Below are 16,062 nucleotides of genomic sequence, written 5' to 3' on the forward strand. Positions count from 1 at the left end.
ACACTCGGCAAGGTTGCTGTGTTCTTGGCTTCAGGTTCAGTTCTTAATTGTTTTTTTCAACAGTAAAATTTTAAAAATCGTATGATAATGATTAAATTTAAAATATAAAACTATTTAGCCAAGAGTTAACTGATCCATTATTTGGGTAAATTTGAGGCAACATCCTTGCACCACTCCATTGCTACCACCAAAAAAAAGTTACTTTTTTTCCTCATGAGTAATTAATTTGTTTGGAAGTACCCAAAACAAAATAAGTACCCAAACAAAAAAAATAATCCAAAAAAGAAACCAGTATAGGATCTGCTATTTCTGAGCTTCCGCAGGATTCTACTGTATTGTCTGCAAAAGTCTCCCTACTTGCTAATATTGTTTTTCTTACTCCGCCATCAGACAAAAAATTGAACGCTCCTCTCTGACTGGATCGAATAGAGAGGTTATTGTGAACACAGCCATCTATCCGTTCGCCATAGCCTTGTTTGGCGAATTCGTGTATTGGACTGATTGGAACACACGCAGCATCTACCGTGCCAACAAACACGATGGCTCCGACCAGACGGTAATGATCCAGAACCTTCCGTCCCGCCCAATGGATGTCCACGTTTTTGCGGGGGCGAAGCAGCGACAGTGTAGAAGTCCTTGCGAGCAGTTCAATGGAGGCTGCAGTCATATCTGTACACCAGGTATGAACTTTATTTTTTTTTTTCCCCCAATCATATTTGTAATCACACACAAAATGTGATGCTGGCAGGGCCCAATGGAGCCGAGTGTCACTGTCCATTAGAAGGCCATTGGTACCTTGCTGACAATAAGCACTGCATCCCTGACAATGGTACCCGGTGCCAGCCGGGTCAATTCACCTGTTTGAACGGCCGCTGCATCCGTTCCCAGTGGAAGTGCGACAATGACAACGACTGTGGGGATGGCAGTGACGAACTGGAGAGAGTTTGCGGTAGGCCGTCTCTCAACTTATTTACGATTCAAATAGAAACTTAGTACTAACATCTTTAACCGTCACTGGCACTCAATGTGTTTATTCTTTTTTTCCTAGTGTTGATTTGCATCCTTTTTTGTTTGTTCGTGCAAATCTCTTTCTAACAAACGCTGTCTTTCACTCTAAAAAAATGTTCTCAGGAGTCAAGGCGGACATCAACTATGTTGGTGTGTATGCTAACCTTCTCATTACAGTAGACCCCTAGATGCAAGGACCCCGCCTTACAATGTTTTTACTTTACGCAGTGGAATTTTACCCCTCTTTCTGGAATTTTTCCCACTATACAATATTATTAATACCATAAATTCCGGACTATAGAACGCACCCGATTATAAGCCGCACCCACCACATTTCAAGAGAATAACCGATTTTGTACCTACACAAGCCGCACCTGTATATAAGCCGCATGCGCCCACATTAAATAAATGTAACGCATAATTAACCCAGACCCAACTTTAAGTCTCGCGATTGTAACTGAATATCCTTCATTAAAGTATGCAGTCCAAAAATCACAACCGGCTAAATGAACATAAAATGATACCGGTACTTAAGGTTTGATGCAGACCGGCAGAGTGCGGGTCCTGTTGAAAGTAATCCCAAGAAAAAAGTGTATATTTGAAAAGGTAAGGGTGGAAAAAATATGTATCCACTATTGTCCGCCGTGTCCACAAACACTCACCTTTCCTGGTCCCCACTTCCCGTCAGCCCGCGTTTGTTACGCCCCTTCTCTTTAATTCGCCGGTCCAAAAAATCAGAATAAGTGTCCAAAATAAATACAAATGAATACATTACAAAAATATACAGTTGCAAATACATATTATACATGGTTACACATATTTACAAAAAAAGACGGTACACTGAGAGAGTTTTCAAAGCTTTAATAATAATAATATAACTTTCATCCCAAACGGTGCCTGTGACAGGTAGCAACACGCTAGCAACACGCTCGCAACACAGTAAACGGATCTGTTAAAAAAACATACCGTACTTGTAAAAATCACGGTAAACCGTCCTCATCTTCCTCCTTACAACTGAAGCCATCAAAGTCGTCTTCCTCAGTGTCGGAAAGAAACAGTGTCATATATACGTCGTCCTACGCTCCCGCAGCCTCACTCGCACTGTCGCTGGTGTGCCCTCCTCTCCGTCACGGCTTTTCGGAACCCGTTGGTGATGGTGGATTTTTTGATGCTGCCCCACGCTGTCAGGATCCACTGGCAGACTTGTGAAAAAGTTGCCTTTCGCATGCGGCCAGTTTTAGTGAAAGATTTCTCGCTGCTAGTCAAGCCAAGAAGTTGCAGTCTTCCTCGGCGCATATATTCCACCGGTCTAAATCTTACCTTTTGTACTCGAGCGCCGCTGGCGGCCTTTAGAAAAATTGGCCGCATCACTGAATAAGCCGCAGGGTTGAAAAGTTTGGGGAAAAAGTAGCGGCTTATAGTCCGGAATTTACGGTAAATGATTTTGCGTGGCCCCAAAAGCCCTGCGGTGTTCATGAGTGAGTTATGTTTCTAAGACCTTTGTCTGCTTTGGTCGACTTCAAATAAAATGCTCGTCTTCTATTGGTTTGCGTCATGGCATCAAAAAAAGGTGTATATGCTATTGGCTGAAATACCTCCCACAATGCATTTTCCTTCATTTAGTTCAAATTCTCGGTGCAAGCCATCTATACAATACTGTATTTTTTGTACTGTATTTATTTGTTATGAGTCCCAAGGCTTGCAATGAGGAAACAAACAGATGATACACACTGAAACCAAGCCGAGGATTATCAAGAAATACAAAAAAGCCGCACAAAAATCGCTCACTTTTCTAAGTTGCATGGTCGTAACTTTTTGACAATCGGGACTTTTATTAAAATATATGACGGTTTTTAAAGAAAAAAAATCTTCGAGATGATCCTTGGAAGTGGAAGTCTCAAAATCAGTCGCATTTTTTTCTGCAAAGGTAAATGTAATTTTATTCATATTTTAAATCATTGTATATTTATTTAAAATGTAATTTAATCCTATACAGATATATTACACATGAGTATTACTTACCGTTTACTGTTTTGTTATTTTAAAGATTTTATCATCAGTATGCATAAACTATGCATTATCATAGGTTTGTAACCCCCACTTTAAGGCAATTTTACTTTGCCATCCCCACCTCAGAATGGATTATAGTCGAGCCCTGGGGGTCTACTGTACAATTCTTTTATAGAGCTCGTAGCACCAAAACCATACTAACCCCATTGCTTACACTTTTGCATGCAGTCCCTCAGTTCCTGTCATCGTTTGTAGCCTTGTCAGGTAATTTAAATGTTCATGGAATGCATGCTCAAGGCAGCTTTTTACAAGTCCTGTTTTCCATTTGTCAGCCTTCCACACGTGTGACCCCACGGTATTTACCTGCGGCAACGGGCGATGTGTGCCGTACCACTATCGTTGCGACCACTACGACGACTGCGGAGACAACAGTGATGAAGCGGCCTGCGTTTTCAGGCATTGCGACCCCAATGCTGAGTTTGCCTGCAACAACGGCCGCTGCGTTTCCAAGGAATACGTTTGCAACGGCATCAATAACTGCTACGACAACGGGACGTCTGATGAGCAAAATTGCCGTGAGTGCAATCAAGTTTTTTTAGGAGTCAAGAAGAATCATCATGTCATGTATTCATAATGCATGAATTGTTTACTTAGCTGAGAGAACTTGCCAGCCGGAACAGACCAAGTGTCAGTCGACCAACATTTGCATCCCACGTTCATACTTGTGCGATGGAGACAACGACTGCGGAGATATGAGTGATGAGAGTCCCACGCACTGTGGTCAGTTTAAACATTCTACTTTTTTATATATTATATATTTTCTATTTATGTTTTCGAAGACACACTCCACACAGACAACACTGTTTATGGCGGATAAAAAAAACTAAAACGGATGTGCGCTTAGTTTGGCTTTGTACTCCAAGTTCAGAGAACCCTAGCCACTTCGCGTTTCAGTTATTGCTGGTTCACTCCTTCGCAAGAAAAATAAAAATAATTGAAAAAACAAAAAGTTCGAATGCAATAAAAACAACAGATGCCTTCCGCACCAGCGAGGAACTTTTTGGGCAGCCAAGATTCAAGCCGATGGGCCATTCAATTTAAAAATCAAAACAGACAAATTTTTTAAAAAAAAGTGCTTTGCACACCACGGAGGAACGTTTCGGACAGTCAAGATTTGCGCCAATTGGCCAGCACCTCTTGACTTGGATCTACGATGCTGATTGGCTAATTTATATCATAGCATTTTTCGTACTATACTGTGACCGTACACCTGCTCTGCTTTCTCTTGAATATAGCTGAGAAGAGTTTGTGTCCCACTCTTGTCATCATTCCGCCCAAACTATGCATATATCTCTTTCTCTCTCTTGCTCTCTCTCGAATCAGCTAAACTTGGGGTAATATGATTAAACTTTCTTATCCTAGTCAAAAGCCTTGCTTCAGCAATCTGAGCAAGGTGAAAACTATTGATGCAGGACATCCGGAGACAGGAGAGTAATTCATTGAAAGACATAACTCTGAAACATTTTGCCAAAAGTAAGAACAATAAGATTTCATTCAATTGCTTCCCACACTGTTTATTCTCAATAATGTCGTGAGAATAATAATATTTTTAATAAAATATTTAGTACTTTTTGAAGAAAGGTACTTTAAATGAGCAAAACTTTCATTGGAAGAAGTTAAAAAAAAATTCGGCTTGATGATTGTAACTGTCCTATTTTGCAGAACACAAATCAATCAACTCCACTAAATCTCTATGATGTTTTTCTGATCTTTTACGTCTTCCCTTTAGCTACATCCACATGTTCTGAGAGCGAGTTCCGTTGCTCTAGTGGCCGTTGCATCCCCACGCATTGGTACTGTGACGGCGGGGCAGATTGTGCCGACGGCTCTGATGAACCGCTTTCCTGCAGTGAGTATCACACAACTCATTTGGCCTAAATGCTTCCAGTGGCCTTTTCTGGCTTTGTGTGCCTGAACTCATCACCGCCCCACTGTCTACCGGTTCTCGTGTCCGCCCATTTAAGAAGTGGTGAATGATGCAGCGGAGAGTGTGAGACTTTGCGGTGTATCTCTTTGTTGACGAGGTGCTCAACCATGCCTCCTATTGTGTGCCAGATTCTACTGTGGCGCACCTCCTCCAACTTCCTTTTGTCCCGTAGCGGTCATTTAGCTTCACTGTGGCTTTTGTTTAGATAGTTCACCATGCATGGGATTGGGGGCTTACAGGAAGTATTTTGATGGAGTTGAATTGCAAGCTTATAAATTATGAGAGTGAGTATTTGTCACAAATGTGTTGATTTCTAAAAAGAAATGTCTCTTTGGTAGTGAATAGTTGCATGTCCTCAATCAACTCCTTAATTATGGCTTTTCAGATAATTAGAGGAAAAAAAACATTCTTTCTTGACTCCCTAATATTGCAAGTTTTTATTTGATCTTTCTTATAAAATGTCCAATACTAACATGTTCACTTTCGGAATTTTTAAGATGAAAAAAAATCAGATTAATTAAAAAGGTGCCTGAGTTCTACATATAGAAATCCAAGTTTTTGTTACAAAAAAAAATCCCTCTTTCTCAGTAGTCTTTGAAAAGTGTCCAAACTACAGCTTCGGGCCTTTTACGGTCTGCCAACCATTTTACAAGTATTTTATATAATGAGCAGCTTTTTGAATTTCTGAAGATGCAACAATAATGATTTATGATTTTGGTACGAACCACATTTTCTTGATAGTATTGATTACATTTGTCAAATTGTTAACAATTCATATATAATCATCATATTTGGGTTTATAGACAAGCTGCTGGTGGACCCATATTCAAATAGATAGAAACGAAGTGGGCGTGCTCAAAAAAGATGTTTAATACACAATACCAGGTTTAAATTACCATACTAACAAAATGTCAAGGTATAAGAAACAAAAAACAAGCCTTAATCTAAAATGGCTGTGCACCATTAGGGCACAACCCTCGTTTTGGTATTTTCACTTCCGGGGTGACTTGTGAAAGATTGTGATCCCGGTCAAACTTGTTCTGGCCTGGGATGGAAGATTGTCTTTCTGGGATAGCTGCTGAGTCAACAAAAAATACCAAGTCAGCTTGTTTGGAAGTTTTCATATCTTGGGTAACCTGTTTGTCTGCCTCTGAAATATGGTGTTGATATTCAATGTTGTTCTGACCTGGGAGAGTGTAATGCCTCTCTCTGGGAAAAATGCTGAGTAAACAAACCAAAAAGCCTAGTCAGCTCTGTTTTGCAATTTTCATATCTCAAGTCACCTACCTGACTGCCCAGGAAAGATGGTGGTGATATCTAAACTCCATCCCCCTTTTCTTGTGTGGACAGACAAATAAACAGACAAACAATCAGATATATATACATACATATACATGTATATATATATATATATATATATATATATATATATATATATATATATATATATATATATATATATATATATATATATATATATATATATGTATATATATATATATATATATATATATATATATATATATATATATATATATATATATATATATATATATATATATATATATATATATATATATATATATGAATATACAGGGTTGGGTAGGGTTACTTTAACTTGATTACTTTCAATTACTTTTGGATTACTCCAATACCAAATATGCTAATAAAAGACAAAAGAAACTAAAAATGAATAAAATTATGACTCACAACACATGGTAAGCTTTGATCTCTGGCAAAACTAACATAAAATGCGACAAAAACAAAATGAAAATAAATCCAAACAGCTTGCCAGCATCATTTTTGCCGTTCCATGTATTCCGTTACTCCCCAAGCCTGCAAAAAAATTTAGTAATTTTGCCATTGAGTGAAAGAATGTAAATATTTAAGCATTCAAGAAAGTGGTTAGCTTTTATTTTCAATATACATCAACATTTTTAGATGTATATTTGTTCGCAGTCTTGCAAGCCAGAACCTGCAATGCAGATCAGTTCCGTTGTGACGATGGCAGATGCATTGCCACTTCTTGGATCTGTGACGGAGACAATGACTGCGGTGATATGAGTGACGAAGATCAGCGTCACAATTGCGGTAAGCACTGTGCTATTTGATGTTGCTATCTGTTTCTTGCACCTGTTCTGCTCTACACTCAAATTCTCCATGCTCGCATTGTGTTTCAAGTCTTGACTTTTCTAGAATGTAGACAACGTGACACATGGGTCAACAGTGTTGTCCGTTAAATGTTTTCTTAATCCGCTTTCTGTGATTGCGTTCAGCCAACCGCACATGTTCAGGCGCAGAGTTCACCTGCGCGAACAACCGAGCGCCTCAGCGCAAGTGCATTCCTCAGGACTGGGTGTGTGACGGAGATGCCGACTGCGCGGATGCGTTGGACGAGCATCAGAACTGCTCGCGCAGATCCTGCGGCGTCAATGAGTTCACCTGCAGCAACGGGCTCTGCATACGTAGCTTGTACAGGTGAAGCCAAAAAAAAGAGTAAATATCATGCCGTTTAAAAGTTTGGGGTTGCTTGGAAATATACTTTTATTTTTTTCAAGAAAAACACTGTTTTTTTCAATGAAGATAATATGAGACTACTCCCTTCAGAGAACAGCACAAACAGGCCATAACTAGGGTAGAAAGATAAGTGACAACAAGACAAGTACATTAGAGTCTCTAGTTTGAGAAATATAAGACTTATAGGTCCTCAACTAGCAGCTTGGTTAAATAGTACTCACAAAACAGTTTCAACATTTACAATGAAGAGGTGACTTTGAGATGCTGGCCTTCAACGGGGGATTACAAGGAAAAATACATATCTGAGATGGCCAGCAAAAGGAAGAAATTATTATGGGCAAAATATCCCGGACAAGGGACAATTAATTCGATAAATACAAGTGGGACTTTTTCATGGAAAACACAAAATTGTCAGTCAAGTCACATTTATCTGTATAGCCCTTAATCACAAGATGTCTCAAAGGACTACACAGCCAACAACTACACCATCTACTGAGTTGAAACATTGAGAAGGCGCCAAACCCTTTTCCAGATGACCAAGCTTGCAATAGATGTTGCTTTGGGTGACTTTACACAAAATGTAGTCAACATCAACAATAAACATAGATGATGTATAAAATTGTTCAAGAGGTTCAAGAAGCTCAAGACAGTAATGAAGCAGCTTCCCATCTCAACCAGCTGGTTGATGCAAATGATGCCATGCTTAAGGTGCAAGTACGCTGAATCATCACCTTCTCCCTCACTCCGCCACCAGCCAGACAGCCGTAATGGACAATAAAACAAAAGTATGAGGTCAACATCAATCATTAGCTATAGAACAGAAGTATGTATTTAGTTTAGACTTGAACACTTCCACTGAGGTTGCAGATCTTATCTCAGGGGCGGAGCATTCCACAGCACAGAATGAAGAATGCTTTCGACCCTGGAGATTTCTTTTTGGCCCTTGGAGTCACATGTAGACCAGCATTTCCAGACAGAGCCTCCGAACTGGAACATAAGAGGAAATCAAATTACAAAGATAAGAGAGGGCAGGTCTATGCAAACATTTGTAGTTGGCAAGAGAACCTTAAAGTCACATGTTAAGCATACCGGGAGCCAGTCCAAGTTAGCTAATATTGGAGTGATATGGTCAAGCTGCCACTTTTTGAACCAGCTGCAAGCTTTTGATGCTAAAAATCAGGTGACCATAGAACAATACATTAGAGTAATCAAGATGAAGGTCTTAAAAACATGAATTGTAATCTCAGCATCTGACTTCGACAGCATCTGGTGAATCTTACGAAGGTGGAAGAAAGCTATTATGGTAATATTGTTCACAAGTAACTGAAATGACAGATTAAATTCAAATATGAAACTTCTTTTTGACAGAGTCACTCTGGGTGATATTACATTTTTCAAGGTTTTAAAACAGTGTTGCAGACTACAAACTTTTGAACGGTACTGTATTTCTACTAGTGTTGTGGGCTTCATCGTGCCCTGTTATGAAAAATCAGGTGTGACTGGCGAAACGACTGCGGCGACGGTAGTGACGAGCAGCGATGCTCCTACCAGCCGTGCCAACAGCACCAGTTCACCTGCTCGAACGGCCGCTGCGTGTCTCATGATTTTCTCTGCGACGGGGACAATGATTGCGGCGATGAGTCAGATGAACTCCAGCAAATGTGCCACACACCACCACCTACGTGCCCCCCAGGAGAATTCAAATGTCAAAACGGACACTGTGTCCCGCTGAGCCGGGTGTGTAACCGGGAGGACGACTGCTCTGACAACAGTGATGAGAAAGGATGCGGTAGGTTTGTTAATGACTATACAATGAAACATCATTTCTCAAACTTTTGTCATTGATGTACCCCCGATAAAATGTATTTTCTGCCGAGTACCCCTCTAACCTGGCATGGAGAGGGATGGGCGCCACCAGGTTGTTCTTGCCCAAGACACACCACAGGAAATGGTCCCCCTCCATCCCTAGTGGTTAGGGATCCAATAAACCAACCAACCAGCCAACCCCTATAATCAGTGCTTCACTTTGAAATTCTAAAGTTCCCCTACCCTGGAGATCAGCAACCTGTGGCTCTAAAGCCGTACGTGGTCCTTTAGCGCTGTCCCAGTGGCTTCCTAGAGATTTTTCAGAAAGGTTTGAAAATTGTAAAAGATGAGGGAGGGAAATATATCCTCTGGGCACTCCGGTTACCTCCCACATTCCAAAACCATAATGTCAGGTGAATTGGCTGGTCCAAATTGTTCGATGGGTGTGAATGAGAGAGTGAGTTGTCTGTCTCTGTGTGCCCTGCAACTGGCTGGCAACCAGTCTGGGGTGTCCCCTTCCTACTGCCCGAAGACGGCTGGGATGGGCTCCAGCATCCCTGCGACCCTACTGAGGATGAGCGGTGCAGATAATGAGATGATATGAGATGTAAGCACACGCTGTCAGCTCAGTCCCTACGGAGCAAGCAGCCTCTCCCAGCATTGAGATGTTAACCCTTGGCGTCGAGGATACTGAGGATAATCGGTGCAGATAATGGATGGAGATATATATATATATATATATATATATATATATATATATATATATATATATATATATATATATATATATATTATAGAATATTAAGTTATGTTTGTTCACTGTGGTTTTGAACGAATAAACAACTGAATGGATGGTATTTATCGTCATTCTACAATAGTAAAACAAAATTGGAGGGTTTCTCCTTTCAGTGCAAGCAAAATGAATAATAATAAAATTTAAAAATGTGCAAAAGGATAAAAACAAAACAACGTTATACAAATAATTTATAATAAATATGTGCATATTTGCAGTGGTACAGTGCATTGTGCTCATGGATGCTGTATAAGGGAGTTCAGGATGGTAATAGGTCTTGGGAAGAAGCTACTACTCATTCTGTTTGTTTTTGCTTTGCAGGATTACTTTCACAATATATGATGTATGAAATGTATTTTGAGTTACATCATTTGTATCAGAATCTGTTTTGATAATCACTAATTTCAACGAATTTTCGTCCAGGTGTTAACGAGTGCACAGACCCATCCATCCATCGCTGTGACCACAACTGTTCAGACACACTTACTAGCTTTATCTGCACTTGTCGTCGTGGCTTTCGCCTGATGTCGGATGGGACCACCTGCGATGACGTGGACGAATGTACCGAGACACCAGGCGTATGTAGCCAGGTTTGCGAGAACACGGTGGGCTCGTACGTCTGCAAGTGCGCCCCAGGCTTTCTCCGAGAACCGGACGGGCGCAGGTGCCGCCAAAACAGCAACATCTCGCCTTACCTCATTTTCAGCAACCGCTACTACCTCAGGAACCTTTCCACAGATGGCCAGGCGTACTCACTGATTTTGCAGGGTCTGACCAGCGTGGTGGCTCTGGACTTTGACCGCGTAGACAAACACTTGTATTGGATTGACGTGAGCCGTAGGGTCATCGAAAGGATGTCTTTCAATGGAAGCAATAGGGAAGTGGTGGTAAACGGAGTCTTGCATGGCGAGGGCCTCGCTGTTGACTGGGTTGCAAGGAAACTCTACTGGGTGGACAGTTTCATGGACTGCCTTAAAGTGGCAGAACTGGACGGTCGCTTTGTAAAAAAACTGGCGGAGCACTGTGTTGATGCTAATAACACTTACTGCTTTGAAAACCCAAGAGCCATTGTGTTGCATCCCAAACACGGGTAAGTACAAGAATTGTCATGATTTAGCCCAATGAGTTGATTTTACAGTGTTAGCTTGTTTTATATAAGAGCAGTATTAATTGAATGTTACCCAATAACACACCAATTTTTTGTTAGTTGATTAACAATTCCACAGTAGAAGTTTATTGTCAAACAAAATATGAAAGAAAGAAAACTCAATTTCAAGTACTTTAAAACTACGGTATAGATTGGCCTTTATACTGTACTTATGTTGAAGAAAGAAATTATGAGCAGGGTTGTCACCTTAAAAACAACAAGCTATATGAACACAGTAAGATAGAACATATGAGAAATCCCCCAAAAATAATACGTGATATACCTTTTTTCAATATGTATTACCCACATTGATACTCATCTATGTCGATTACCTCATCCACCCCCTGAAAACCCCTGATATTTTTTAAGAAAATATATTTTAAAAAAAGTCAAAAAAGGATATATTTCCTTAAAACTGCATGAAATTAATTGAAAAGTGCCGTCAATTCTACTGTTGCAAGTAACAATACCTTGAAATAAGCCTGGAATTGGCACCAGTTACAAGTATCAAATAATTCCTACTACTACCTGGCATATAGTCTTCATCCTTTGCAAAGAGTGACACATTTTACTGTCGAACTGAAGAGCTGAAAAAAATATGAATTCAAACAATTCCAATCAATAAACCTTGGACAATATAAGCAAAAGTGTCATTTTTGATAGTAACAATTTTTTAAAAATGTTTTCGATTTTTGATGTTTTAAAAATTATAGACACATCCTAAAATAAGCCTTTTGTTTTTGTTTTGTTTTTAAAAAAATGACTCTTTGAGCAAAAATTGCAAGCTTTCATCAGAGGCAAAATGAAAAAAGAGCAGCATGGCCCTACCTTAATTTTGCTTATTCTATACGAGTCCTGGTTTCTATGTTTCCACTTGTTAGATACATTTACTGGACCGACTGGGGTGACAAAGCCTTCATAGGTCGAGTAGGAATGGACGGCACCAACAAAGCAGCCATTATCACCACCAAAATAGAATGGCCCAATGGACTCACCATAGACTACACCAATGACAAGCTCTACTGGTCCGACGCACATTTGAACTACATCGAGTGAGTCTGTTATGTCCTGTTGCCTACAATAGAAACTTTTTTACAACTTTTATCGGTCTTGATGTTTACACCACGTTGTAATCAATGACAATAAAGACAATTAAGACAATTGTATTCTATCAAGGTACTCGGACCTGGATGGTCGGCACAGACACGCAGTCTACAACGGAATTTTGCCTCATCCCTTCGCCCTGACCTTGTTTGAAGATACCGTGTACTGGACAGACTGGAACACGCGAACGGTGGAAAAAGGCAACAAATATGACGGTTCTGGTCGGGAGGTTCTGGTCAACACCACACACAGGCCATTCGATATCCATGTGTGCCATCCTTACAGGCAACCCATTGGTAAGACTACTCTCATCCATTGCAATCGATCACTTAGATTTGAGTGCAGATTTAGAAGACAGGTCAAACAGTACAAGTGTTGTGTTTGTCTACCGATGGTGAACTAAGATTGTTCCTATCACTTTTTGCTTCTTCCGCCGATAGTAAGCAACCCCTGCGCGGTGAACAATGGAGGTTGCACTCACCTCTGCCTCATCCGTCATGGGGGGAGGGAACACACCTGCGAGTGTCCGGACCACTTCCAGGCAATGCAAATAGGAGGGGTGACCAGATGCCTTGCCATGTGCACCAGCACCCAGTACAGATGCACCAACAATGAACGGTTTGTCAAGGCTGTTTTTATCTTCATTCATGCACTGCAAATTGTGCTGTTAGAAAACTGAGTAAGTGTTGTCAATTAACTACAAAAACAGTGTTCTTGTTTTATCGGCAGAAAATAAGTTTTAAATGAGAGTAATGACAGTGATTTTATACTGTTAAAAATATTACTAAATTCAAATTTAAAAACTTAAAAATGTTACTTTATGTATATTTAGTTGTAATTATGTTTATTGTTTTTTTTTTTTTATGAAGATACAAAAAATATATTTAAAATAAGTAAAAGATGAATTTATCTTTTGAAATTAGTTAGTCTTTCAAAAAAGGGGTTTGCTCATTTTGAGTAAATAGGTTTTTTTTTTTTCACAAGAAACGTTTTACTTTATTTAGTGGCCAGAACACTGAGGGTAAACGTAAGATAAAAGCAGATAGATAGTGAAAAAAAAAAAAAAAGCTCTTTGAATTAAGTTGGCCATTGTTAAGAGATAAAATATTTAACTGTAAAGTTTTAAAAGGACATCTCAAACTACACACCCCACCTCTAACTACTATTTTCAATTACTGGTTATAATAATTCTTAAACTCATCATAATAATTTCCGTACGGGGATGAATAAAGTATCTATCCATCTATCAATCTACCGATATCTGTCTATCCATCTAAAATAAATAAATAATAAATCTAAAATTGATCACAATTTCCGCCTGAGAAATTAGATATTTTCACAAGAAGGAAAAAACTGGTTACAGTATTTTATTGTATTTATGTCCTTACATTTTATCCTAATTTTCAAACCTGTATATTTCATGTTGTATTTCACATGCAGATGATACTGGTCATTTTAAGTATATTTCAATTGTTTTATTAGATAAAGTTTTCTTACTTTCCCTACCAAAAACAATTAATATTAAGTAATCAAAAAACTGTAAAATGAGAAAATAATTGTTTTAGTTTTCTTCTTTTAATATTACTTAAGAACTATTTTGAGTAAAACAAGAAGAATAACCTTAAAATTGTGGATCTAAATGTTTAATTAAAAGGATTAATTATCAATTTGTTTTCTACATTTTCTCCTGTGTTCTCCAACTGGACTTTTTGAATGTTCAAACAGTTTTTGACATGATATGTCAAAAATGCGTTCAACTGTCGCCCATTTTGCATAATTAACAGCTGTATTCCAATCTGGTGGAAGTGTGACGGCCAAAGAGACTGTAGAGATGGCTCGGATGAACCCCCAACCTGCCCATTGCGCCACTGCAGGCTCGGACGCTTTCAGTGCAACGACGGCAACTGCACCAGTCCGCACTTTGTTTGCAACGGCAAGCGGGACTGCCACGATGGCTCAGATGAAGACCCCGTCCTGTGTGGTCAGTTTTTCTCCCCTTTTCTTAAATACTTGCTATCTTTGCAGTTATGTGTAGAACCTCCTCAATGCTATATTTTAGCGACCCACCAGTGCGAAGCGCACCAGTGGCAGTGTGCCAACAAGCAGTGTGTCCCCGAGTCGTGGCAGTGCGACGGTGAGGACGACTGCGGGGACGGCTCTGATGAAGACCCTTCACACTGTTCCACCAGGACGTGCCACCCCGGGCAGTTCAAATGCCGTAATGGGCGCTGCATCCCCCAGAATTGGAAATGTGACACCGATGATGACTGTGGCGACAACTCGGATGAGCCTCTAGAGGAGTGCAGTGAGTGGAGTTTTAACCTTTGTTTTTGTCGACTCACCAGTATCACCTCACAATAATTTTCTATTCTAGTGGGGCCATCGTATCGATGTGACAACCACACAGAGTTTGACTGCAAGACCAACTATCGATGCGTGCCTCTCTGGTCTGTGTGCAATGGCCACGATGACTGCAGGGACAACAGTGATGAGCAGGGTTGCGGTGAGTTTGACAGCTACAACACTACCTCTCTGATAGGCTTATAGTTCTAGCAGTCACTCAAAATATGTAAAGAAGACATTAATAGATTTGGAACTTGCAAGGAGAACAGGAAAGGACTGATATAAAAACTGCCCTGTTTTCTGGGCTTTGATTAAAACAAAATTAATCTTTTACATGTCTGGTTGTGGACAAAACAATTAACCTTGTACTGTATAGATGCCATTTGCAAGCAATCCAATCAGAGAGAATGTCAAAAATAGACATAACTTCCGCACATAAATCAAGGATAATTTCATTTATTTCACTCACCAAAATCAAGTTAGAACTGTGCTTGTTTGCTCTTGCTTTAAAAGTCTGCTCCATTGCTGTGTCCCGTCTGTTTACAAGTTGGGCTCATACATGGCTTGCCAGAAGCAAAGGCTAACAACACATATGGATATATAGAACTGTTACAGAAGAGAAATCAACCAAAACACATTTGTGTTTTTTTTAATAAATAAGTTGGATTTGCATAGAGCATTCTTCTCTGTACTAAGTCCCACAGTGCGTTGGTGCATAAAACTTTCCCGGTTCATGGAAACTGCACATGCGGAAATTCACTTAATACAGTATGTTATGTAAAGGATTAACTACCAAAATTGAGGTAATAATTCATAACAGTGGGTGGAAACTAATTGTTTTTCCACTCCATCATTCATCATATTAAAAAGTTTCTGAATCAGTTCAAAAATACTAATGAACATTTTTTACAGTTTAAATACAAAATCAAATTTTATGGAGCTGGTACATTCGTGACTGTTGTATTTTAATTATCATTGAGAACTGACTCAACCGAGGATCCCCGATGCCTAGCTGCACAGGCTGCCGTTCTCTACATTGCTTCTTAACCTGAAAGAAGACGGCCTCCAATTGTGTTGTATCATTGTTTAATGACAATACAGACCATTCATTCATTCATTTAAAAGCATAAAAACAAATTAGCGCATCTTTCAGGTATATTTGTATTGGTATCAGCTCAAACGTTTTCAATAGGGTTAACATATTGGCACTTTCATGCCCCAAAAACTTAAAGTAAAAAATAATTGATTTGAAACTGTAAAATATATAAATGAGAGTAAAAAATGTATTTGAAATTTCTCAAGCCAACTCCCGGTCCGAATCCCATTGTGGTGGGCTGCACTGAACCG

At 39.6% G+C, this 16,062-nt stretch overlaps 1 protein-coding gene across 1 annotated transcript in view; it reads left to right on the top strand.

The window, feature by feature from the left end:
- Nucleotides 1-16,062, top strand: part of lrp2a (low density lipoprotein receptor-related protein 2a) — a 58,697-nt gene that overhangs the window by 25,031 nt on the left and 17,604 nt on the right. The window contains exons 36-52 of the mRNA XM_088353500.1: nt 391-680; nt 749-949; nt 1,132-1,158; nt 3,247-3,282; nt 3,351-3,593; nt 3,673-3,798; nt 4,808-4,927; nt 6,965-7,096; nt 7,282-7,483; nt 9,016-9,311; nt 10,545-11,211; nt 12,150-12,320; nt 12,445-12,668; nt 12,813-12,990; nt 14,157-14,353; nt 14,432-14,677; nt 14,747-14,875. Coding sequence (XP_088209626.1) covers nt 391-680; nt 749-949; nt 1,132-1,158; nt 3,247-3,282; nt 3,351-3,593; nt 3,673-3,798; nt 4,808-4,927; nt 6,965-7,096; nt 7,282-7,483; nt 9,016-9,311; nt 10,545-11,211; nt 12,150-12,320; nt 12,445-12,668; nt 12,813-12,990; nt 14,157-14,353; nt 14,432-14,677; nt 14,747-14,875 — 3,485 coding nt within the window. The remainder of the gene's footprint in view (nt 1-390; nt 681-748; nt 950-1,131; nt 1,159-3,246; nt 3,283-3,350; nt 3,594-3,672; nt 3,799-4,807; nt 4,928-6,964; nt 7,097-7,281; nt 7,484-9,015; nt 9,312-10,544; nt 11,212-12,149; nt 12,321-12,444; nt 12,669-12,812; nt 12,991-14,156; nt 14,354-14,431; nt 14,678-14,746; nt 14,876-16,062) is intronic.

This window comes from Urocampus carinirostris, chromosome 14, assembly GCF_059441175.1.
Source record: "Urocampus carinirostris isolate Australia breed hairy pipefish chromosome 14, RoL_Ucar_1.0, whole genome shotgun sequence".
Taxonomy (NCBI): Eukaryota; Metazoa; Chordata; class Actinopteri; order Syngnathiformes; family Syngnathidae; genus Urocampus; species Urocampus carinirostris.